This window comes from Callospermophilus lateralis, chromosome 1 (genome assembly GCF_048772815.1).
Source record: "Callospermophilus lateralis isolate mCalLat2 chromosome 1, mCalLat2.hap1, whole genome shotgun sequence".
Classification (NCBI taxonomy): Eukaryota; Metazoa; Chordata; class Mammalia; order Rodentia; family Sciuridae; genus Callospermophilus; species Callospermophilus lateralis.
In genome coordinates this window covers 168,076,425-168,102,747 of record NC_135305.1, presented here as the reverse complement: position 1 = coordinate 168,102,747, position 26,323 = coordinate 168,076,425, and the positions used below count along the sequence as shown (strand labels likewise).

At 39.1% G+C, this 26,323-nt stretch overlaps 1 protein-coding gene across 6 annotated transcripts in view; it reads left to right on the top strand.

The window, feature by feature from the left end:
- Positions 1 to 26,323, top strand: part of Slc25a26 (solute carrier family 25 member 26) — a 138,369-nt gene that overhangs the window by 30,133 nt on the left and 81,913 nt on the right. For 5 of the 6 annotated variants that reach the window (XM_077109089.1, XM_077109095.1, XM_077109093.1 and 2 more), the window contains 2 exons: positions 12,242 to 12,346; positions 13,747 to 13,794. The exons of the other annotated variant lie outside the window; for it this stretch is intronic. In XM_077109089.1, coding sequence (XP_076965204.1) covers positions 12,242 to 12,346; positions 13,747 to 13,794 — 153 coding nt within the window. The remainder of the gene's footprint in view (positions 1 to 12,241; positions 12,347 to 13,746; positions 13,795 to 26,323) is intronic. 6 annotated transcript variants of the gene reach the window in all.

Sequence of the window (26,323 nt, the reverse complement as noted above, 5' to 3'; positions counted from 1 at the left end):
ACCATTCCTGTATCATGGACTTATCCTGAACCCCATGTATATGAGGAAGGAGTGCTGTACGGAATGGATTTACAAGAGCCCCGTGGATTACTTTATCTTTATTTCCTTTCATAGAACTACAATACTGTAGCAAGTTGTAGCAGTGAAATACTCCAGTATCTGGATTCAAGTCTAAGATCAGAGTTAGTAGAAAACCATACTGAAAAGGTACAGAGGTACTAGAGGAAGTGGCTGCAAGCATTCCTGTGTAGCTCTGCTCCTAGGCCAAAATGCTGCTTCACAGAAGTCAGCAAGCCCCTCTGGTGCTTTGTACCCCTTCAGTTATTTCGATTACTTTTTATCTGAAAACATTTTCAGTGTTTTTCTTCTGCTTCTATATTTTAAAGAAATAAAAACATGAAGGGTTGTGAAGTGTGAAGTTCCATAAATATTTATGCCAAGGCTCGAAAGTACACAATTTCTATTTTCTTGACATATTGGGGTCATATTTCACTATTTACCACTTGAATTGAAAAATACAAGAAGTTAGTATGCGCTCCACACCCCCCCTCTTCCTTTTCTCTAGTATTTATTGTTTGAGTTTTAGGTGCTGGGATCGGTCCTTTAGGTTTATGTAAGCCATTGGACTTTATTTTCTATCATTGTTTATGTTCCTGAGTTTTATACTCTTATTAAAAGAAATAATGTATATGCAATTTTAGGCCTCATAGTAAACTACTTAATCTATTTTTGTGGATTTATTGTTAGTAAATTAAAAATAAATGTTTTTCTTATCAAAGCTAATTAGTAGGTAGGTTTGCAGCTAAAAGCTCATTTTCAATTATTCCTTTCATTTTCTGTTCTTCCTCACCTAAGACCTTCGGTCCATACCAGAAATTTTTGTTCTTTGAAATTGCTATTAAAAAAAAAAAAAAGCCAGATGCCGTGGCGCACACCACTTGTATATCCCAGCACTGTGGGAGGCAGGAGGATCTCAGATATGAAGCCAGCCTCAGCAACTTGGCAAGGCCCAAGTAACTTATCAAGACCCTGTCTCAAAAAAAGCTAGGCTTTTTGAGACCCTGTCTCAAAAAAAAAGGTCAGTGGCTCAGTGATAAAGTGCCTCTGGGTTCAATCCCCAGTACCCATCCATACCCTTCCCATTAAAAAAAGACAACAAAACCTTATGAAGTAATAATATATGCTAATTTTTAAAAATATAATCAGAAAAGAAGAATCATTACCTATAATTCCACTTTATTTTTATTTATTTATGTTTTTAGTCTTCATATAAGCACATGTGTAGGCTATTGAGTATAAAGAAAACATTTAAAACATTATGGAGTATTGGAAAGTCATTTCTGTGGCATTTTTTTGTGGGGGGGTGATTTTTTCCTCTTGGGTAATTTGCATGCACTTTCTATGTAAAATAATAAAAAAAAAATATATAGTAGAGAGATTTTTCCCTCAGTTGAATAGTAAGGGTGCTACACATTGTCTTCTTTTTTAAAAAAATATTTATTTTTTAGTTGTAGTTGGACACAATACCTTTATTTTATTTATTTTTAAGTGGTGTTGAGGATCAAACCCAGCACCTCGTGTGTGCTAGGCAAGGCTCTACCACATATTGTCTTCTTGACCAGAAGGTGCTTATGGTTTAGTAGAAGAGAAGATAATGTATGTATTTTTAAAGTTATACAGATTAAGTTAATAAGTAAAAAAGAAGCTCAGAGAGTTTATTTAGGAATTAAGAATAAGGAGGGGATATATTTTTAGGCAGAGAAGAGAAAGTGTGATGGTGGGAAACTAAGAATTATAGAATCTGTAACCTAAAAGGATGCTATAAAGATTTCTGGTTCAGGTCAAATAAGAAAAATGATACATAATTATGTAGGCATATACATTTTAATTTTGTGAAAACTTCAGAGAAAAATGAGACCTAAGAAAGCCAGGGAGTGCTCAAGTGGCCACACAGAGTTGGGGGTCACAGTTATAGCCTGAAGACCTTTAGCCAGACCTTCTCGGGTTGAACCTGTGCAGAAGCAGGAGGTGGCACCTGAGCCTAGGGGTCTGGGTGCTCGCCACACCTCCACGCTCCACCTTTTTCCAAGCCTCTGAGTCCTCTAGTGTCCATCTCTTTCCCATATTGTTGGCCTCTCTCTGCGCTTCCTTCATCCTGAGTGCAGATACAGCCTTTGGCACTAAAACAGGAAGGCTATGTCTGACACCCACCCCCTTTAACTATGAGCTCCTTTTTCACCTTCCCCTGCTTCTGTCCTGTTTTGTGGTGGTGCCATGGCTTGACCCAAGGGCATCAGGCCAGCTAGGCAGACACTGCACACCGAGCTACAGCCTCAACTCCTGCCAGCAGCAGTCTGCATTTTCCTCTCTGTGTCTGTAAACCACTTCTTCTTTTTCTACTTATTTTTAAAAATTTATTTATTTTTGTGGTGCTGGGAATTGAATGCAGAGCCTCATGCATGCGAGGTAAATGCTCTACCACTGCACTGAGCCATGTCCCCAGCCCCTGTAAATTACTGGTGACTTCCCTGCCCAACCCCTCTGTTGAAATGGCTCTCTAATAACCCTCATATTTGTCCTGCTCAGGTCTCACCACGCACTGCTGTGCAAATCTCCATGTGGGGCTTCTGGTCCCCTTCAGTGTCAAGCCGGTTCTTGGTTGCTTGCAGTTGAGCTGATTCTATCTACGCAGTGGAAAAAAGGTCTTCCTGGAAGACTGGCAGACATGGTTGAGCCATCTTCTGCAGTTCCCTGGCCAGCAGAATACTGACCGGGCTTTGATGCAGTGGTCCTTGCCCCTCCCTAGATCTGCACATGCTCAGCCTTCCTAATTGGGTGCAAAGCGATACCTACTAGGAAGAATGTGAGAAAGACAGAGGAGTCTGTTGCTTGAGCAGTGTGATGAGGGGATGGTGGAGGAGAGATGACATGCCTATGTGCCAGGCTTTCACTTTCTTCCTTTCTTTTTCTTTTAATATTTTTTAGTTGTCAGTGGACCTTTATTTTATTTATTGATATGTGGTTCTGAGCATTGAACCCAGTGCTCCACACATGCTAGGTGAGCTCTCTGCCACTGAGCCCCAGCCCAGCCCCTTCGTTTTCTTTTTTTTATGATGCTGAGGATAGAACCCGGGCCTCACATGTGAGGCAAAATGCTCTGCCATGGAGCCACATCCCCAGCCCCAGTGGGATGAGTTTTAAGAACATATATTATTAAACCTAACACATCCCTAGTGTTACTATTTCAGTATGTAACCAGTATTGTTAATGAGTATTTCCCATTTTTTCATACCCAGTTTAAAAATCTGATGTGTATGGTACACCTTTCTTGCCCGTTTATTTGGAATGTTCTCTGAATTAATAACCTCTGGCTGTTTTCCCTGGTCGTGGAGGCTGGGCTTCAGACCCAGACTCCGTGTTTCCCAGGGTCCTTGTCTGTGCAGTGTCTGGCTCACTATATTTTTATTGAACTGAATTAAGCAAGTTTGAAGGAAGTCTAGGTGGGAAGATATGTTGGCTGCAGTTGCAGACATCTCTATGAATAATGAGCATTCAAATGCTTGATGGAGAAATGAAAATCAGATTTTATTGTTTTGCAGATACTGTTAGATTGGGGAGAAAATAACTTCAGGAAACGAATCTTTTCTTGTCATAATCATATCTCTTGTTGTGCATCAACATAACGAATAGCTAGTTTAGCTAGTTTTTAATATTCTGTCGTATTGTGTGCATGCTGGCTGTCTCTGACATCTAGGATCACATCATATATCATCTTTGTCCCTTGTATCTTGGGGTGCTGAGGATCACATGTGTTCTGTGCCTATTTTGCTCCTGCCAAGGCTGATATCAAAGAAGAATTTGCCAATGTTTATTCCTTGAGAAAGGGTTGGCAAACTAGCAGTAGTGTTTTTTTTTAAATTTTTTTTTAATTGTTGGTTGTTCAAAACATTACATAGTTCTTGATATATCATATTTCACACTTTGATTCAAGTGGGTTATGAACTCCCATTTTTACCCCGTATACAAATTGCAGAATCACATCAGTTACACTTCCATTGATTTATATATTGCCATACTAGGGTCTGTTGTATTCTGCTGCCTTTCCTATCCTCTACTATCCCCCTCCCCTCCCCTCCCCTCCACTTCCCTCTTCTCTCTCTACCCACTCTACTGCAGTTCATATCTCCCCCTTGTATTATTTTTCCCTTTCCCCTCGCTACCTCTTGTATGTAATTTTGTATAACCCTGAGGGTCTCCTTCCATTTCCATGCAATTTCCCTTCTCCCTCCCTTTCCCTCCCACCTCTCGTCCCTGTTTAATGTTAATCTTCTTCTCATGCTCTTCGTCCCTACTCTGTTCTTAGTTACTCTCCTTATATCAAAGAAGACATTTGGCATTTGTTTTTTAGGGATTGGCTGGCTTCACTTAGCATAATCTGCTCTAATGCCATCCATTTCCCTCCAAATTCTATGATTTTGTCATTTCTTAATGCAGAGTAATACTCCATTGTGTATAAATGCCACATTTTTTTTTATCCATTCGTCTATTGAAGGGCATCTAGGTTGGTTCCACAGTCTTGCTATTGTGAATTGTGCTGCTATGAACATCGATGTAGCAGTGTCCCTGTAGCATGCTCTATTTAGGTCTTTAGGGAATAGACCGAGAAGGGGAATAGCTGGGTCAAATGGTGGTTCCATTCCCAGCTTTCCAAGAAATCTCCATACTGCTTTCCAGATTGGCTGCACCAATTTGCAGTCCCACCAACAATGAACAAGTGTACCCTTTTCCCCACATCCTCGCCAGCACTTGTTGTTGTTTGACTTCAGAATGGCTGCCAATCTTACTGGAGTGAGATGGTATCTTAGGGTGGTTTTGATTTGCATTTCTCTGACTGCTAGGGATGGTGAGCATTTTTTCATGTACTTGTTGATTGATTGTATGTCCTCCTCTGAGAAGTGTCTGTTCATGTCTTTGGCCCATTTGTTGATTGGGTTATTTGTTATCTTGTTGTCTAATTTTTTGAGTTTTTTGTATACTCTGGATATTAGGGCTCTATCTGAAGTGTGAGGAGTAAAGATTTGTTCCCAGGATGTAGGCTCCCTATTTACCTCTCTTATTATTTCTTTTGCTGAGAAAAAACTTTTTAGTTTGAGTAAGTCCCATTTGTTGATTCTAGTTATTAACTGTTGTGCTATGGGTGTCCTATTGAGGAATTTGGAGCCCGACTCCACAGTATGTAGATCGTAGCCGACTTTTTCTTCTATCAGACGCCGTGTCTCTGATTTGATATCAAGCTCCTTGATCCATTTTGAGTTAACTTTTGTGCATGGCAAGAGGAGGGGATTCAGTTTCATTTTGTTGCATATGGATTTCCAGTTTTCCCAGCACCATTTGTTGAAGATGCTATCCTTCCTCCATTGCATGCTTTTAGCCCCTTTATCAAATATAAGATAGTTGTAGTTTTGTGGATTGGTTTCTGTGTCCTCTATTCTGTATCATTGGTCCACCTGCCTGTTTTGGTACCAGTACCATGCTGTTTTTGTTACTATTGCTCTGTAGTATAGTTTGAAGTCTGGTATCGCTATACCGCCTGATTCACCCTTCCTGCTTAGCATTGTTTTTGCTATTCTGGGTCTTTTATTTTTCCATATGAATTTCATGATTGCTTTCTCTATTTCTATAAGAAATGCCATTGGGATTTTGATTGGCATTGCATTAAACCTATAGAGAACTTTTGGTAATATCGTCATTTTGATGATGTTAGTTCTGCCTATCCATGAACAGGGTATATTTTTCCATCTTCTAAGATCTTCTTCTATTTCTCTCTTTAGGGTTCTGTAGTTTTCATTGTATAAGTCTTTCACCTCTTTTGTTAGGTTGATTCCTAAGTATTTTATTTTTGGGGGGGATATTGTGAATGGAGTGGTTGTCCTCATTTCCATTTCAGAGGATTTGTCGCTGATATACAGGAATGCCTTTGATTTATACGTGTTGATTTTATATCCTGCCACTTTGCTGAATTCATTTATTAGCTCTAATAGTTTCTTTGTAGACCCTTTTGGGTCTGCTAGGTATAGAATCATGTCATCTGCAAATAGTGATAATTTAAGTTCTTCTTTTCCTATTTTTATGCCTTTAATTTCTTTCGTCTGTCTAATTGCTCTGGCCAGTGATTCGAGAACTATGTTGAACAGAAGTGGTGAGAGAGGGCATCCCTGTCTTGTTCCAGATTTTAGAGGGAACGCCTTCAGTTTTTCTCCATTCAGAATGATGCTAGCCTGAGGCTTAGCATAGATTGCTTTTACAATGTTGAGGTATGTTCCTGTTATCCCTAGTTTTTCTAGAGTTTTGAACATAAAGGGATGCTGTACTTTGTCGAATGCTTTTTCCGCATCTATCGAGATGACCATATGGTTCTTATTTTTAAGCCTGTTGATGTGGTGAATAACATTTATTGATTTCCGTATATTGAACCAACCTTGCATCCCAGGGATAAATCCTACCTGATCATGGTGCACAATTTTTTTGATATGTTTTTGTATTCGGTTTGCCAGAAGTTTATTGAGGATTTTTGCATCTAGGTTCATTAGAGATATTGGTCTGTAGTTTTCTTTCTTTGAAGTGTCTTTGTCTGGTTTAGGAATCAGGGTGATGTTGGCCTCGTAGAATGAATTTGGAAGTTCTCCCTCTTTTTCTATTTCCTGAAATAGCTTGAAAAGTATTGGTATTAGTTCCTCTTTAAAGGTTTTGTAAAACTCTGCTGTATACCCATCCGGTCCTGGGCTTTTCTTAGTTGGTAGTCTTTTGATGGTTTCTTCTATTTCCTCAATTGATATTGGTCTGTTTAGGTTGTCTATATCCTCCTGCCTTAATCTGGGCAGGTCATATGACTTAAGAAATTTTTCGATGCCTTCACTATCTTCTATTTTATTGGAGTATAAGGATTCAAAATAGTTTCTGATTATCTTCTGTATTTCTGAAGTGTCTGTTGTGATATTGCCTTTTTCATCCCGTATGCTAGTAATTTGATTTCTCTCTCTTCTTCTCTTCGTTAGCATGGCTAAGGGTCTGTCGATTTTATTTATTTTTTCAAAGAACCAACTTTTAGTTTTGTCAATTTTTTCAATTGTTTCTTTTGTTTCGATTTCATTAATTTCAGCTCTGATTTTAATAATTTCTTGCCTTCTATTTCTTTTGCTGTTGTTTTGCTCTTCTTTTTCTAGGATTTTGAGATGGAGTATGAGATCATTTATTTGTTGTTTTTTTCTTTTTTTAAGGAATGAACTCCAAGCAATGAATTTTCCTCTTAGAACTGCTTTTAATGTGTCCCATAGATTCCGATATGTTGTGTCTGTGCTTTCATTTATCTCTAAGAATTTTTTAATTTCCTCCTTGATGTCTTCTATAACCCATTGATCATTTAGTAACCAATTGTTCATTCTCCAAGTGATGCATGTTTTTTCCTTCCTTCTTTTATCGTTGATTTTCAGTTTCATTCCATTATGATCAGATAAGATGCATGGTATTATCTCCACTCCTTTATATTGTCTAAGAGTTGCCCTGTGACATAATATATGATCTATTTTTGAGAAGGATCCATGTGCTGCTGAGAAAAAAGTGTAACTGCTTGATGTTGGGTGGTATATTCTATATATATCAATTAAGTCTAGGTTATTAATTGTGTTATTGAGTTCTATAGTTTCCTTATTCAACTTTTGTTTGGAAGATCTGTCTAGTGGTGAGAGAGGTGTGTTGAAGTCTCCCATGATTATTGTATGTTGGTCTATTAGACTCTTAAACTTGAGAAGAGTTTGTTTGATGAACATAGCTGCACCATTGTTTGGGGCATATATATTTATGATAGTTATGTCTTGTTGGTGTATGGTTCCCTTGAGCAGTATGTAGTGTCCCTCTTTATCCCTTTTGATTAACTTTGTCTTGAAATCTATTTTATTTGATATGAGTATGGACACTCCTGCTTGTTTCCGAAGTCCATATGAGTGATATGATTTTTCCCAACCTTTCACCTTCAGTCTATGTATGTCTTTTCCTATCAAATGCGTCTCCTGTAGGCAGGATATTGTTGGGTCTTGTTTTGTGATCCATTCTACTAGCCTGTGTCTCTTGATTGGTGAGTTTAAGCCATTAACATTTAGGGTTATTATTGAGATATGGGTTGTTTTTCCAGCCGTATTTGTTTATTTATGTTACTAAACATGGTTTGTTTTCCTTTTTGATTATTTTTCCCCCCTTTACTGTCCTACCTCCCACTGTTGATTTTCATTGTTATTTTCCATTTCCTCTTCCTGTAATGTTTTGCCGAGGATGTTTTGAAGACATGGTTTTCTAGCTGCAAATTCTTTTAACTTTTGTTTATCGTGGAAGGTTTTAATTTCATCTTCCATCCTGAAGCTTAATTTCGCTGGATACGTGATTCTTGGTTGGAACCCATTTTCTTTCAGTTTTTGAAATATGTTATTCCAGGATCTTCTAGCTTTCAGAGTCTGTGTTGAAAGATAAGCTGTTATCCTGATTGGTTTACCCCTAAATGTAATCTGCTTCCTTTCTCTTGTAGCTTTTAAAATTCTCTCCTTATTCTGTATGTTGGGCATCTTCATTATAATGTGTCTAGGTGTGGATCTCTTATGATTTTGCACATTCGGCGTCCTGTATGCTTCTAGGATTTGGGATTCTGTCTCATTCTTCAAGTCTGGGAAGTTTTCTCGTATTATTTCGTTGAATAGGTGGCTCATTCCTTTGATTTGGACCTCTATACCTTCCTGTATCCCAATGACTCTTAAGTTTGGTCTCTTTATATTATCCCATATTTCTTGGATGTTCTGCTCATGGTTTCTTAACAGTTTTGCTGAGCTGTCTATGTTCTTTTCAAGTTGAAATACTTTGTCTTCATTGTCTGATGTTCTATCTTCTAAGTGTTCTACTCTGCTGGTAGTATTCTCAATTGAGTTTTTAAGTTGGTTTATTGCTTCCTGCATTTCTATGATTTCTGTTTGTTTGTTTTTTATTACCTCTATCTCCCTGTATAGTTGATCTTTTGCTTCTTGGATTTGTTTATGTAATACATTGTCGAAGTGGTCGAAGTGATCTTTCATTGTCTGATTTTGCTGTCTAATGTCTTCCTTGAGACTCCAGATCATCTGCAGCATGTATATCCTGAATTCTTTATCTGACATTCCATCTGCTGCAGCTATTATCTCTTCTAAAGTTGAGTTGACCTGCATTGCTTGTGGTCCTTTCTTTCCTTGTCTTTTCATATTGCTCGTGTTTCTTTCTGCTTAGTGAAACTGTTGTGTTTTTGAAATTTTCCCCCTATATATTTATATTGCTCTTGTATAGTTGAAAAGTCTCCCTTGCAGGGGCGGGCGGCAGCTCTGCTCCTCCTCCAATTGGGGTGATCTGTCTACCACGCTGGCGGACCACTGGGACTGTTCTGCCAGTCGGTCGCAGGTCTGCCTACCTTGGAGGCGTGGGCAGCGGCTCTGCTCTGCCCTTCCTCCAATTGGTGTGACATGTCTACCACGTCCGTGAACCCCTGGGCCTGTTCTGCCAGTTAGTCGCGGATCTGACTACCTTGCAGGCGCGGGCGGCGGCTCTGCTCTGCCCCTTCTCCAATTGGGTTGTCGTGACTACCACGCCGGCAGGTCGCTGGGCCTGTTCTGGGCGCGGGCTGCGGCTCTGCTCTGCCCCTCCCCCAAGTGGTGTGACGTGTCTACCACGCCGGTAGGCCGCTGGGCCTGTTCCGCCAGTCTGTCACAGGCCTGCTTACCTTGCGGGCACGGGTGGAGGATCTGCTCTGCCCCTACTACAATTGAGGTGTCGTGACTACTACGCCGGCAGGTCGCTGGATCTGTTCTGGGCGCGGGTGGCGGCTCTGCTCTGTCCCTGCTCCAATTGGGTTGACGTGACTACGATGCTGTTGGGCCGCTGGGCCTGCTCCGACCGCGGGCGAAGGCTCTGCTCTGCCCCTACTCCAATTGGGGTGACGGGTGGCGTGTCTACCACACCAGCAGGCCGCCGGGCCTGATCCGCTGGTAGGTCGCAGGTCTGCCTACCATGCGGGCTCAGGAGGTGGCTCTGCTCTGCCCCTCCTCCAATTGGTGTGACGTGTCTACCACACCAGTAGACCGCTGGGCCTTTTCCGCCGGTCGGTCGCAAGTCTGTCTACCTTGCAGGCTCGGGCGGCGGCTCTGCTCTGCCCCTACTCCAAATGGGGTGATGCGGGCCGCTGGGCCTGATGCGGGCTTGGGGAGCGGCTCTGCTCTGCCCCTCCCCCAAGTGGTGTGACGTGTCTACCACGCCGGCAGGCCGCTGGGGCTGTTCTGCCAGTCTGTCACAGGCCTGCCTACCTTGCGGACGCGGGTGGAGGATCTGCTTTCCCCCTACTCCAATTGGGGTTTCTTGACAACCACGCCGGCAGGTCGCTGGACCTGTTCCGGGCGCGGGCGGCGGCTCTGTTCGGCCCCTGCTCTAGCCGGGGTGACGCGACACCACCCCGGCGGGTCGCTGGGCCTGTTCCGGGCTCCGGCGGTGGCTCTGCTCCGCCCCTCTGGCCTCCACAGTATTCAGCAGGACCCGGACCGAGAAACAGTTTCCGCGGGTTCTTTATCCCTGGGCCAGAGCAGTTCCGGGAGCCAGAATTCGGCCTCTCCGGACTTGGTGCATGCTCCGACAGGAGCAGGCTCCAAGAAGCAGTTTCCGCGGGTTCTATAGCCCTGGGCCAGAGCAACTCCGGGAGCTGGAGCTCCGCCGCTCCGGGCTCGGTGCGTGTTCTGATAGGAGCAGGCTCCAAGAAGCAGTTTCTGCGTGTTATTTAGCACTAAGTCTGAGCAATTTGTCTGCGAGACGCAGACAATTGTCAGCCTGAAATTACCTGTTCTATAGCTGAAAGAGCTGCAATCAGTCGAAAACAAGGATGGTGACGTCAGCTCTCCAAGATGGTGGCCGCTGGCTTCCTCCGTGGTCTGACTGGTGTGGAGAACCGAACTGGACCGTTTCCTTCCCCCGTCTCCAACCCAGAATTCAGCTCTGAGCTCAGCAAATGCCTAGCTGGCAGGAGCCCGCAGAATCAGCATCGCTGTATCTCTGCGCCACCAGCCTGTCGTTTCCCAGTGCGCGCCGCAGACTCCAGCCGCGGGGCGATCTGCCTTTCGAATAACTTGTTGCTGCTTTGCATGCTTTGCTCTTAATTCAGACCAGCAGTAGTGTTTTGTAAATAAAGTTTTATTGGAACACAGCCAAACCATTGATTTACATATTATTTATTCATAGCTCCTTTGTGCTGAAACAGTGTAGTTGAAGAGGCCATGTGGTTTGCAGTCTAAAGTGTTTATTTTGGTTTTTGACACAAAAAATTTTGCCAACCTTTGCCTTAAAGCCACTTAATTATGGAAAGACAAAACCTTACATTAAATCTATCCAAACTGGGCCCTACTCTCTGATTAGGAATTAGAAGAAAAAATATAGACCTCCTTGACCTTGTGTTACTTATTTGGTGGGATGGTTTTTGAAATTTCTTGTTTTTCTTTCATTTTGTTACGTGTGTTATGGAAGAGATTGTCCACATTTCCTACTGTGCCTCAGATGTGAATATTATATTTTTATTCTAAAAATTTAAAATTAATGTCTTTAGTCACATGGAAAACAGTGGATACCCGAGTTAGGTATGTGAAATCTAAAGTGCAGACAAAGTTTGTGTCTATGCAGACTGCGTAATGCATAGAGGATTTCTATTAAAACAGTTTATATTTTCAGTGTAAGTGTCTTCCTTCCTGTGCCCTCCCGCCCTTTGTCCATCCCTGCCTCTATCCTTCTGTGGGCAGAGTACCTTCTGGTTTGGCAAATTCTTTATTTGTCTCCCCATTTGTGAAAATAAGTAAGCTACCTTTAAGCATAAAGGTAAAATCTTGGAGGTGTGAACTTAAGGTGCTGTATACTTTACCCAGTGTTGACTGGTAAGGTGTAGACATGTGCCAGTCAGCAGCAATGTCACCTGGAAAGATGGCACTGAGTAGAGGGATACCAGAGCCCTCCTCAGCTATTGCATAGTGGGGGTCTAGGGACTTGGGTGGTGGCCAGGATAGGGATGATCAGTTTTGCTCTGACATCTTTCTGTAACCTGTACATGATACATATTTACTGTGAATTTTGCTTATGGAAAAATTTTCAATTTTTTGCAACAGTTATTTTCTTTTCAGGGTATAATTAAATTTATATATTTTAGGTTGCCTGCCTGATTCGAGTTCCTTCAGAAGTGGTTAAGCAGAGGGCACAGGTATCTGCTTCCTCAAGAACATTTCAGATATTCTCTGATATCTTATATGAAGAGGTGAGATGTTTTTAGGTTTTCTTTCTTCTCTTTGCTGAGGACCATTTTATAGTAGTTAATAGGAACACTGTGTGGCTCATGACCAGAACCTAAGAGGAAACCTTGGAGCTGAATTTAATGTTCAATTATAGTAACTTTTAAACTAAGATTATCTTTGCCTTTTCTTTGTTTTTGAATTTCTAGTTTTATTTCTTTTTCAAATTTCTGACCAAACATATAGTAAGTACCATTATATATGTATTCTGTTGTTATCTTCCTATATTTATTTTAGAACCAGACACAGAACAAATGGTAAATATGTAAAGTGAATAACTATATTAAAATATCCCTATAGAATTTGAGGGCCCAAAAAAGAAATATAGTAATGGACCTAGAATAGTGACCAACTTCATAATATTTGTGTCAAAATTTCTCTTTTTCTGATCAGAGTTAGCTTGAGTCAAAAATTATTTTTTCTAGACATTGACTAGGGAGCACTTAGCTGTTCTCCTTTATAGTTTTTATAGAAGCTTTCATTTGTTTTGTTTTTTTGAAGCAGGATCTGATTATGTTGCCTAGTCTGGCCTCAAACTCTTAGGCTCAAGGGATCCTGCCTCAGCCTCCCTAATAGCTGGACTAAAGGCCCATGACATGGCACTGGTGGGTTTTTTTTTTTTTTTAAATAGGGGTTATTCTCAGCCTGTGGTTGTGATGCACACCATCAACTCAGGAGACTGAGGCAGGAGGATCACAAGTTTGAGGCCAACCTTGGCAGCTTACTGAGACCATGTCTCAAAATAAAAAGGGCTGAGGTGTAGCTGAGTAGTAGAGGGCCTCTGTGTTCAATCCCCAGTAACTAACACCCCCCACAAAAAAACCAAATCAATCTCAATGAATGTAGGTTTTAAGAAAGTTGTTCTTAATGGTCTGTCGCCCAAGCAAAGAATGAGGAGACATTGAATACCTAATAAATGAGATCTGTCCTATAGGATCCTTATTGGACCATGCATATAAATCATGGTTTGTCTGGAAATATATACCACAACTTACTGAGCAATTATTAATAAATTTGTGATGTTATGAAATATTTTTTTATATGAAAGGATAATTGACATTTATATGCATCTGTTTTGGAAATATATTCAAAGCATCTCATGCTTTTTTCATGAAAAGAAATATTGAATAATAGCAACTAAAACTAAATGAACATGTAGGCAGCCAGTTTGTTTTTAGAGATGCTCACATTTTTTTAAGGGAACTCACTTGAGTTTAGAACCTACTTCTTGTAGAACTGCGGTGTGGGTGAATGTTTTAGAACCCACGTTTTAGAGCAGATGAATCTGTTTTTTTCAGAATGTCATTTAGAAATCTTCTATGCCTTTCTGACTTAACAAGTTCTTGATTTTTTTTGTTTGTTTCAGGGCATCCAAGGCTTGTATCGAGGCTATAAAAGCACAGTTTTAAGAGAGGTAACTCATTTAATTTCCACTATTGAAGTGCAAAAGAGTGATATGCTTTGTTTGGTATGTGTGTGCATGTACATATTTGTTTCCCCCTCCCCCGTACTAGGCACTGAATCCAGGGGTGCACTACCCCTGAATACATCCCAAGTCCTTTTTATTTTTTATTTTAAGACAGGGTCTTGCTAAGTTGCCAAGAAAGACCTTAAGCTTGCAATCCTCCTGCCTCTGCCTCTCAGGTAGCTGGGATTACAGTAAATTTATGTGTTTTTAACAATCAGAAATAAATTTGGAGAAACTAGTTTAAAAGACCAAAAAAATGGGCCGGACACAGTGGCATATTCCTGTAATCCCAGTGGTTTGAAGACTAAGGCAGGAGGATTGAAAGTTCAAAGCCAGCCTCAGCAATTTAGCGAGACACTAAGCAACTTAATGAGATCCTATCTCAGAATAAAAAATTAAAAAGGCTGGGGATATGGTTCAGTGTTTAAGCATACCTGGGTTTAATTCCTGGTATCAAGTAAATGAATAAAAATAAAGGGAATTATGCTCATTCTTTTTTTAAAAAAATATTTATTTTTTAGAAGTAGCTGGACACAATACCTTTATTTTATTTACTTATTTTTATGTGGTGCTGAGGATCAAACCCAGAGCCTTGCGCGTGCTAGGCGAGTGCTCTACCACTAAGCCCCAGCCCCAGCCCCAGCCCCAGCCCTATGGCCATTCTTTTAAACACTGTTTAGTCTTGTTTTGGTTCTTCCATCTAAAAGAATGGTAGAAGGGGTTTGCTGGAAGAGCCACCCCCTTGGTCAGAGTGGCCACACATCATGCCATGTAGCTTCACTGTCACTGTAGGGTCGATAAATATCTCTTAGAGCCAAAATATTGAGAAATAACTAAGAATAAGATATCCAGTTAATCACTGTAGTTTAGAGAATTAATAAGAAATTAGTAATGAAAGAAGCACTCTAAGAGATGAGCGTGCTTTCCTTATAAGCACCGACACTGTTAAATGTAAAAGGATTTTTCGCAAGGTGACTATCTGCAGTGTAGCCTAGTTGTTCAGGAGCTTTGAAGAACTTCCTTTATTTGCAAACCAAATGTTTCAAAATGAGTTATTTGTGTGAAGAGGACTTCAGTCTTTCAGAAATATCACCTATACTGTATCTTCTTTCTGTACTTGTTTTCTGACTTTCTAAAACTGTGTTATTTATTCAGATTTCACCTGGGCACAGGGGAAAAGGGCCCTTTCTTTTTTTTTTTCTAAAGTTTGCTGAATAAATGACTGTATTTACATTCCAGCGAGTATTGGTTTTGCATATAAAAAGGCAAAACACATGGTTACAACTGTATTGTATTCTTCTGAAAATTTGTTTTGACGTATGTTATGATAGTAATTAATTTTTTGACTACAATCCTGGCAAATAGTTTGACCTCCCTGAGACGACTTTGTTTGCTCAAAACATCAGTGCTTTGTTGGAAATTTAATTGGGGTCTTCTGCATTGTGGGTGTTCATAAAAGATCCTTCAGAACCAATTTTAGTTGAAGTCTTGCTTCTGTGCAAACTCTCAGAATGAGTGAGTTATTGCTGAATGAAACATAGCTACTTTTCCAAGTGAGAAAAACAAGAAGTTTGCTTTGAAAAATTTTTTTGCTTTATAAATAGTTCCAATTCTTAGATTATTCTTACACCAATATCAAATCTTTTTCCCAAGAGCTCCTTCGATTGTTCCATCAACAAAATACATGGAAGCTTTAATGAAAATTGTGAGGAGGTTTATACATTTATTCTGAGTGCAATTAAAAAAATAGTTTCCTCTCTCTAGCAGTAATGTATTAAAATTAGATCAAAGTTTGAATCCATGTATTTATTATATAATAGATTATGTGTGTTCTGTGGACTTTGTTCTGTAACTTTGCTGTTACGCTTTTTAAATATTATGTGATGTTTCTGGAAATTGGATGCTTATCTCTTATGTTCTACTATTTTAGTTGCTGTGAATTTCACACTGAGTCTAAGCAAGGTGAGCAGATTATACTATTTACCTCACCCTTTCAGTTATCGTTTTTCTCATGAATTTTGTCAAATTAGATGTGGATAAGCATCTTAATGCAGGGGCATTGTTTCAATGAGATGAAAGCCGGGAGCAGAATCGTAGCTGCTGTTATAGCCACAGTGATTTCAGATGGTCCATTGGCCTAAAAATTTTGTGGAGAGCAGCCTTGTGATGTTGATATGAAGTAGGATTTCTATAGAGAACCAGAGAAAGGTAGTTTGTTTTAGAAGAAGCAGGAATAAGCTCAGCAATGATCTTTTATCCACAAATTCTTTGCAACATTTTTAGAATGTCTGCTGTGTGGGGGGCATAATGCAGAACACATCTGCCCTGAAGGATTTTCCTTATGGGGACACACACCGGTGAGTGTCTTTTTTTCCATGCAGGGCAGCAGTGAGGTGTGTATGTACAAGTGCACCTGGGATTGTAGAGGAAGTGCTGCTTGTGGTAGTCAACTAATATTTTATATTAATAAAGATGAGCCTTGGCTGAACTCTGGAACAAAGTGGCTGTTGAAGCAGTCAAGGAAGGCAGATACAACAGCAAAGGCACAAGGAAGGAACATGTATATTTTGCTTGTTTAAGCAAAATTGGGGATTTCATGCCCACAGAAGACAATGACTTCCCAGATGTACCTTAAGCCAAGAGAGGATGCTTCACAAGCACACTCACAAAGTGGGATATTTGCAAGGAGCAGTTGAACTGTCACCTCAGTTGGATATTTGCTAAGCAACTAGAGAGGGCCATTTGGGAAAGGCCTGGAAAGAGCCTGGTCATTATCCCCTGGAGTTTGGAGGACACATGAATGTTGTGTGGCTCTAGCTGTGCAAATCTGAAGGTACTAAGCCGGTCGGAGCTGTCTGCGTGGTACAATGTTGGCATTTTGGTAATGAATGACTCCTGGCTTCTTTTCCATGGATGAGAGTAGCCACTAAAGGATTTGGAGGTAGCTGAGGATTGTTTCCACTATTCCCAATTTTGCCACAAGCAATCAAGCGGGTCAGACAAATCTTTCAGCCTGGACTGTAAATTCCTTGAAGCCACCAAGATTTAGGTATAAAAAATCACCACTCACTGAAATGTTTACTCCAAATCGCATACAGCAGCTTTCCAAATGTGGTTACCCTTATCACATCCTTCATTTATTGAGAATTTCCTCCCAAATCCGGTGCCCAGACACAGGCCCCTTTAGGGACCAGCCTTTGGATTGCCCTTTTTTTTTTTAAGAGAGAGAGAGAGAATTTTAATATTTATTTTTTAGTTATTGACGGACACAACATCTTTGTTTGTATATGGTGCTGAGGTTCGAACCTGGTCTTGCACGCATGCCAGGCAAGTGCGCAACCGCTTGAGTCACATCCTCAGCCCTTTGGATTGCCTTTGAAAATCTCCTGCCCAGCTCTGTTGTCTGCTCAGTTCAGGTCTTCCCCTGACACTCTTCATGTTGTAGTAGTCTTCTGTGTCTTTCTAAAGGTATTCAATCCTTGGGTTATATATCATGTAGTCTTTTTTTGTTTTCTTTTTTGGGTACTGGGGATTGAACTCGGGGGTACTTGGCCACTGAGCCACATCCCTAACCCTATTTTGCATTTTATTTGGAGACAGGGTCTCACTGAGTTGTTTAGCACCTTGCTTTTGCTGAGGCTGGCTTTGAACTCGCAATCCTCCTGCCTCAGCCTACTGAGCTCCTGGAATTATAGGCATGTGCCACTGCCCCTGGCTCACATAGTCATTTGTTAATCTGTTTTTGAGATCACTGTCAATGGTTTCATGAGGCGCACCTTCACTTTTCATGATTGTGTGATACTGTTTTACAAATGAGCTGTTATGTGCTCAGCCACTCCCTAGTGGTGGGCATTTCAAATGTGCTGCCATGCCTCTGTTCAGATGTCTTTTTGTATAGTTGAGAGTGTTGGTAGGTTACATGCCTGGAAGTAAAATTACCTGGATAAAGGGTGTTTACAGTTTTGATGGATACTCCAAGTTGCTTTATGAAGATGCAGAGGGCACTTTGCCTCCCATGTGGAGCTCTCTATTTTCCAAACCTCAACAATGGTACCAGCAATCTGTGAAATGGAAAAGATCATTGCAGTTTTAATTTTAGTTGTAAATGAGGCTGAGCATATTAACATTTTGTTTCCTTCACTGTGTATTGGTTATTTGAGCTACCATGAAATTCTTGTGAAAATTAAATAATGGGTACTTTCAGGGGTGACTGACACATAGTATGTGCACAAGAAAATGAACTGTGGTTGTTTGTATGGTAACTAACAGAACCTTTGTCAGTGAAGGACACCTAAACATGAATTACAGCTCTGCCCTTACCAGCTGTCTGCTCTGGGCATGTTATATGCTTCTGAACCCAGCTTTGCCCATTTGTGCTAAGAACTCCGCATAGACTGTTCTTTTTTTCCTGTGGGATGGGTGTTAAGGCAATATGGACTACTAGGAAGCTTAGAAATTAAAGCTGCCCCTGGATTGTTAGGTTCTTGAACGGGATGTAACTTAAATGTGTGAATGTGGTTTCATGATGAGGGGTAACAGTTGCTGTTTTTGAATGGGAGGCCACACAACCATAATTGCTTGTGGCCACATTTGTTTCATCCAGATGTTTTGTTGAGAGGAATTTCTTACATTTGAATTAAACTGTAGCCTGCCAACTGATTTTGTGTTCCCTGGCTACTTCTGTAGGAAAAACAGCAGTTTGGTATAATAATGGGAAGTTACCCTAACTGATGGTTGAGCTGATCAAAATGACCAATGTAAAAGGGTTAGAAATACTTTATGATCACTCTTTTTTGAATCAAATTGGCAATTTGTTGTAATGTTTGTTTCAGGGAAGATTACCCATTCAGAGAAAGACTTTCTTGCTGAGATTGCAACACTTACTGTTTTCCATTGAAAAATGTTATGCAATAACTATAGCTAGGACTTCTGTTACTTATTTACTGTCCTAAAGTCTATATGCCACTTCCTGCTTTCACAGTGGTAAAAAGAGAAAAGATAGGTGAGGTTTTTTCTTCTCCTTTTATTAGTGCTGTGTGTCTGACTCTGTGTTTATATGAAGTTGTTTTCTTTGATTTACCTCTTTCTTTTTCTTTTGGTTTGTCATGTTTTAATTGTGACTTGTCTTTTCAGGTGGCATGTGAGTTCTTTTTGAAAGAATTGGATTTTTACCTCTTTATAGCATACTCAGGCACTACCATGAAACCTTCTCCATAGTGAGCACACAAGAAATATTTGTTAGGTTCTTTTTGTTTGTTTTTTTGTAGTTCCTTTAAGCTTGATTCTTTCTTTGTCCACATGCCACCAGACCCCATGGTCATTTCAAAATGGTGAAGGAACTCTAAGAGGAACTGGAAATAGGCAGAGGGTAACTGCCTATATACTTCATTATTGCAACCTTTGCATTATATAGATGAAGAAATACCAAAGAATGTAAAATTTTCTAGAGTTTCAGTAACCCTAAGATTTATGAGAAAATAGTTTTCATGCCTGGCTTTATTAGAAAAATAGTATTGTATAATTCACTTATTTTCTGCATCTTAGTAATTCTACTAAAAAAAAAAGAAAAATAATGATTATAAACCTTTTAATTCTTTTAATGTGAAATTGTTTTTCAGTTAAAATTCAAGGCAAACATATTGAACTCTATTTTAATCCTACATAATTCATTTTATTAACTATGACCAAATAGAACATCTGTTAAAATTCCATAATGTTAGCTTCATGGGAAAAGGGGAAAAAAAAAATCCCTGTTTGTTCTTGGAATTTGTCCATTGTTTTATTGTTCAGACTTTCGGTAAATGTGTAATGAGACAGTCTTATTAATGGGAATATTAAACAGATGAAAATGAAATTTTCCCTTTATTCACAAAGGTTTATAAAATGAGTCATTTAACTGCATTTATATTATTATGACTACTGTAGAGTTTCTCTATGAAGAATGAAGGATAGTTCATTCAGTTAATCCTCTAATGCAGGAACCTAAAATTATTAGTCCTCAAATCTGGATTTTAGCCGACAGTTTTTCATCATTTCTTAAATAAACATTTTTAGAAAGAACAATTTAGTAAAATTATCTTAATGTAGAAAAATTACTTTAGCCCTTTAGTGCATATTTTCTCATGTTTTGTTTACATGGAACCAGCTGCTATTTGCTTTTCTGATTCCTTGGACAGATTTTGTTTGCACTGTAAAGTTTTGCGAATGGCACGTCTTTTTGTTTTTGCATATTGGTCACATTTTTCCAAAGGGACACCAGGTCCGGTGTGTATGGTTTAGTGGGAGGTAAACGCAGTGACAGGACTCTTCAGTGTAAACACAAGAAAGCTGGTTAAAGGTGGAAACTATGGCTTAATTCGTCGTTGTAAATGTTACAATCACAAACCATACTGCTGTAGTGACTCTTCTGTTCCTTCTTGTTTTTCGTCCCCTGTGGAGTATCATCTTCCTTCAATCTTTGCGAGTTAGTTTGGATTGCTTTTAGGCTGCTGCTAACAAAAAATCTGAACATAGAGCTTTTTATTTATTTTTTTATTTTGGTGATAAACGCTTTCTTTCTTTTCTCATAACAAGAAATTTAATTTAGTGAGGCCCTAAGTGACTTAGCAAGACCCTATCTCAAAATAAGGAATAAATAGGGCTGCGGTTGTGACTCAGTGGCTCAGTGCTTGCCTCATACGTGTGAGGCACTGGGTCTGATCCTCAGCACCACGTAAAAATAAATAAAATAAAGGTATTGTGTCCATCTACGACTAAAATTCAAAAAAAAAAAAAAAAAGAGAGAATACATAAATAAAGAGGGCTCAGTGGTCGAGTGCTCTGAGTTCAGTCCCTGCTACCAAAAAAAGGAAAAGAGAAGAAGTCTGCAGGTCAGTGAGGCAAGGAGGATCTAGCCCCTTTCCCTCTCCTCCTGAATGACCTCCATGCCCTGGCTAGTCAACTCGGGGTCACAGAATGGTGGCTGGGCTGCTAGGCCCTGTGGCCTCCTTTCAGGTGTGAAAAGGGGAGGGCAGGAGGCAGTACTAGCTTTGTCTATTCTTCGGGGACTGGAAAGCTGAAGGTGACTTCCAGTGTGGAAAGATCTGCGCCACCACAGTGGGTGCCATTTTCTGTCTACTCAGGTCCTTCCCAGCGCAATTTCCATCCTTTCAAAAATCTCTGACTTTAGCCCACACTCGAGTATTTGTTGAATTCATGAGCCCTTGCCTGCACTGAATTTGTCTGGACATTTAATTCTGTTTTGTAAGCTGTCACGTCTGTTTTTATTTTATTCTGTCACCTTTATTCCTTGGGGAACCAACGTGGAAGCTCTTCTTTAAAAGTAATAGACAACTGATGTCATGAAATACTGTTGTTCAAATATTTTAGCCTTTTTGAGGCGCACAGAATGTTCTCTTCCATTTTTTAAACTAAGAACTGCAAACCAAGGTCTTCTCTATCCTCCATGACTCAAATGGGGCATAAAAATCAATACTGACTATAAAAGCATAAATTCATGAAATCACATGGCTACTTATGTCATCATTATCCACTGTATACAATGTAAAGGAATTTAATATTGTATCTTGATGTAAAATAATGTCTATTTCTGAGTAAAAAAATCAGTGCATGCCCTTTATAATAAATTATAAAATATGAAAGTAAAAATTATTCATAGGAAAAAAATTGTTTGGTGATATCTCTGAAATTAGTATTTTAAAGCCACGAGTTTGCTCAAAGATATTTCTTTGTTTATATATATATTTTTGGGGTTTTTTTTTTTGGGGGGGGGTTACTCAGGGGCACTTGACCCCTGAGCCCCATCCCCAGCTCTATTTTGTATTTTATTTAGAGACAGGGTCTCACTGAGTTGCTTAGTACCTTGCTTTTACTGAGGCTGGCTTTGAACTTAAAGTGCTTCTGCCTCAGCCTCTGGAGCTGCTGGGATTATAGGCATGTGCCACCAAGCTTAGCTGTTTTTTATATAGTTTTGATGTTAAAGTTAAAAATCTCAAAATATTTATATTAATATAATCATACATAAACGCTTTTGTTAAAAATGATGTCAGTGGCTTTTTTTGTTATTTTTGTGGTACTGGGGCGTTGAACCCAGGTGCTTGAGCATGCTAGGCAAGCCAGCCCCATATTTTATTATACTTTTAATTTTATTTTGAGACCTTAAGCTTCAGGTATTATAAAGTAAATTTCATATTTTGAGCCACTGTGAGGATCAAATGAAACAATGTATGAAAGAATTTAGCCCAGTGACTAGAACAATGTGATTACTCAGTAAACATAATTTATTACTTCAATTTAAAAAGTAAATTACAAACCCAACATAAGGCACATGCCTCTAATCTGAGCCATTCGGGAGGGTGAGGTAGGAGAACCAGTTTGAGAGAAGCCTAGGTAACAAAGACACTAGAGGGTGCACAGTGCCTATGTTTTAAATGCCTGTGGCAGAAACCTCAACCTGTAAGAATCTGGGAGAACCTGGGAGCGCAGACTGCTTGCCTGGTAACAGTGGTTTAAATTAGGAAATGAAAATGTGGATATGACCAATATTGTATGATCCAACATGCTCAAATGCATAAATCTGTTTTTATCTTTTGATACATATGTATATATTTATTTAGGTTCTAATTTTTAAAAAATACTTTTTCCATGGAAAAATTTAAAGATTTAAATTTAAAAGAGGTTAATTAAATGAATTTTGGTAGTCCAATCACCCAGCTTGAACAGTTACCAGCTCTTGACCAATTTTGTTCTATCTATACCATACCTAGTGCCTGTCCTTCTGTATTAATTTAAAGCAAATACCAGCATTTTATACAGAAATGCTTCACTGAGCATCTCTAAAACATGACTATACTGTATTTAACCTACCAAAGATGAGTGTCATAACAGAAAGTCAGATACTCCATGATCTCACTTATATGTGCCTCTAAGAAAATTGAACCTATAGATAGAACAATGATTCCCAGCGATGGGAAGGCAGACTGGGGGGATGTTAAGGTCCTGGTTGACCCAGGGCCTCCTGTCTAACAAGGGAGAGAACTGAAGAGTCCAGAGCCCAAGGGTTGTAACCACTATGGTGAGCTGCATAGTTTGCATTTTTATATGTAGGAACAATTTTATGAGGAGGCAAATGCACATTTATTTATTTATTTTTAAACATTTATTATTTAGTTGTAGTTGGATACAATACCCTTAATTAAGTAACTTTTATGTGGTGCTGAAGATCGAACCCAGGGTCTTGCACATGCTAGGCAAGCGTCCTACCTCTGAGCCACAACCCAACCTCGCAAATACGCATTTAAAATGAATAGTTTATATCTGTCTTTGGTCTTAAAACTTTAGATATACATTAGTGCTAGGAGTTTGAGAAAGAAGTTATTAGCAAGCAGAAGTATATATAACATTACAAAATTGAGGACATAAATGTAGAGAGTCTCCTTTTGATAGAACTGCCCATGGAGAACAGTGGCTTCTATGTGCATATTATCTGATGTTTGCACAATGGCTCATGCCATCTAGGTTTCAGGGGCCTCGTGTGACCACTCAGGCTAGGATAGATCTGTGCCAACCCCAATCACTCACCCATCACCCTGACAGGCACTATTATCTGAAATTATTTCTCTTACTTACAAATATATTACCTGCCTTACTTCTTCTACGAGAGTATCCACAATAAAGGACAGGTATCTCCTGTCTGTTTTGTTACTGTTTATCATCTAGAAGAATGTCACACACTACACACTCAAAAAATCCTGAATGAACGAACCAGTGACTTAATCACCCTTGCTTCTCAGATGTAGATTGGTTTCAGGCATTTAGGCAAGATTTCCAGTAGATGTGTAGGCAGACATGCATTTGGCAAGAATGGAGTCTTCACTTAATTCCCAGGCAAATTAATGGTTTTCTGCCAAATAAACATTCTACATTTCCAATGAAGTCTATTTTCTTCTTATCTTTCTTAGTGTATTTTCTGGTATTCTTGTGCCTCCCACAAATAGCCCTTCCACAAATTTTGTCATTTTTCAATTAAGGTTGCTTCTATGAACATTTTATATATGCAAGATATTTTCTGAAATGATGTGCAAAAATAGTAAATGATTCATGAAGAATGTCCTTCATCAGATACATGCAAACAATGTCTATTTAATACTGTGTAGGTTGAGAGTTAATCTTGAGATTCTCAGTACTGAAAATTTCTTATTGTCTGAACCAACAAACCTTCATCTTATAAGGAGGATTAAAAAAGAAACTATGTTCGTGTATTAAAATGAAATTCAGAGCCAAATCTAGAATTTCTTTGAGCAGTTCAAAGACAGTGTTTGAAGGTAATTATTTAAAGGAACTGTTGAAAATGTTTTTATCTGTAGAATTTGACTACATTACTGCAAATTACCTTGGGATCATATAACGAAAATAGTTACATTTTGAATGCTGATTACAGTCATGCATATTTTTTTCAATTTTCAAACTAAAGTATTTACTATGGGGCTTTTTTCTTTGCAGATCAGTAAACTGAGGCTTAGAAAAATTAAGTTATATGATCAGAAAGTTGTAGGACTGGAGTTTGAGGTCATATATATAATTCCAAAGGCTTCATTTCTTTTCAAGGTTTGCCTCCTGCTCATGTCTTATAAATAAAGCACTGATTATTTCTCTAAAAATTTTGCAGTAAGTTCTGGGAAAATAAAATAATGGTAGATCTGTAAGGCACTGACCAAAATCTACTGATTTGAAAGTAGGGCCCAGTTTCCCGGTATTAGAGGATTCTGTGTAGGTGGAACCCATTGAGATGCTTCTGGATTAGGCGTTAGTGCCTGCAGCAGCCTCCTTTATTTAGCCTCTATTAAGGTTGCTTGAAAATGTTTTGACTGATTAATCTTTTGTCCTCTAATCTGGGCTTCATCAAGCACATGTTCTGAGACACACCACCATAGGTGGGAAAAAATTGATAATCATCTTTGTTATTGAAATTTTTCTGGTGCATAGCTAAGTAATTTTTAGATAATTTTTGACTGGTGGGGAAGCAGAAATTGATGAGAAAGGAGGGGATTTCTTTTTTGAAAATACTCTGCATTTTGTTCCTGAACTTGTCAATGCAAAATTTGTGCTATAGAGTAAGACACTAGAGGGTGCACAGTGCCTGTGTTTTAAATGCCTGTGGCAGAAACCTCAACCTGTAAGAACCTGGGAGAACCTGGGAACGCAGACTGCTTGCCTGGTAACAGTGGTTTAAATTAGAAAATGAAAATGTGGGTATGACCAATATTGTATGATCCAACGTGCTTAAATGCATAAATCTGTTTTTATCTTTTGATACATATGTATATATTTATTTAGGTTCTAATTTTTAAAAAATACTTTTTCCATGGAAAAATTTAAAGATTTAAATTTAAAAGAGGTTAATTAAATGAATTTTGGTAGTCCAATCACCCAGCTTGAACAGTTACCAGCTCTTGACCAATTTTGTTCTATCTATACCATACCTAGTGCCTGTCCTTCTATATTAATTTAAAGCAAATACCAGCATTTTATACAGAAATACTTCATTGAGCATCTCTAAAACATGACTATACTGTATTTAACCTACCAAAGATGAGTGTCATAACAGAAAGTCAGATACTCCATGATCTCACTTATATGTGCCTCTAAGAAAATTGAACCTATAGATAGAATAATGATTTGCAGGGATGGGAAGGCAGACTGGGGGGATGTTCATCAAAGGGTATAGACTTTCAGGTATAAGACCTAAAGTCCAGCCTGAATGGCAGTGGTGGGTCTTATTAATTTGATCATGGCACTCATTATACAATGTGTACATATATATCCAATCATCACATATATCTTGAAAAAATATATAATCTTTGTCAATAATTTTTAAAAATGAATGTCATTCTCTCAAAGTTATTTTCCCTAAACTATTTATCAATTGTAAAGAGAAAAATAATAACTTCCTATTTGGAAAAACGGACAGACACTATCTTGTCCAAGTGATCAAAGTTAACATCACCAGTAATAAGATACATTAACATTAGGCATCCCCAGTATGATGACCAAGAGGGACACAACATCACTTCTTTGGTCTTCTTCCAAAAAAATTTTTTTTCAATGCAATCATGGGAAAAATATCAACCCAAATGGAGATATGTCGCACAAAATTGTCAAGGTTATGAAAAATAAAGATGAAAGAACTGCCACAGATAGGCAGGAACTCAGGAGACTAAGTAAATACAGTGTGGGATCGTTTCTAGCATCCTGGAACAGGGAAAGGGAGTGAGTGGGAAACTGCTGGCATGCCAATGAGCTCTGTGATTTATCAGTACTAGTAGCTGTTTTGGATAATTATACTTTGGTTAAGTTATTAACATCAGGGAAGCCAATTGTAGAATATGTGTAAACTCTCTACCATTTGAGCATCTTTTATATGTCTCTAAGTTATTTTTTAAAAAAGTTTTTTTGGGGGGCCTGGGTTCAAGTAGTA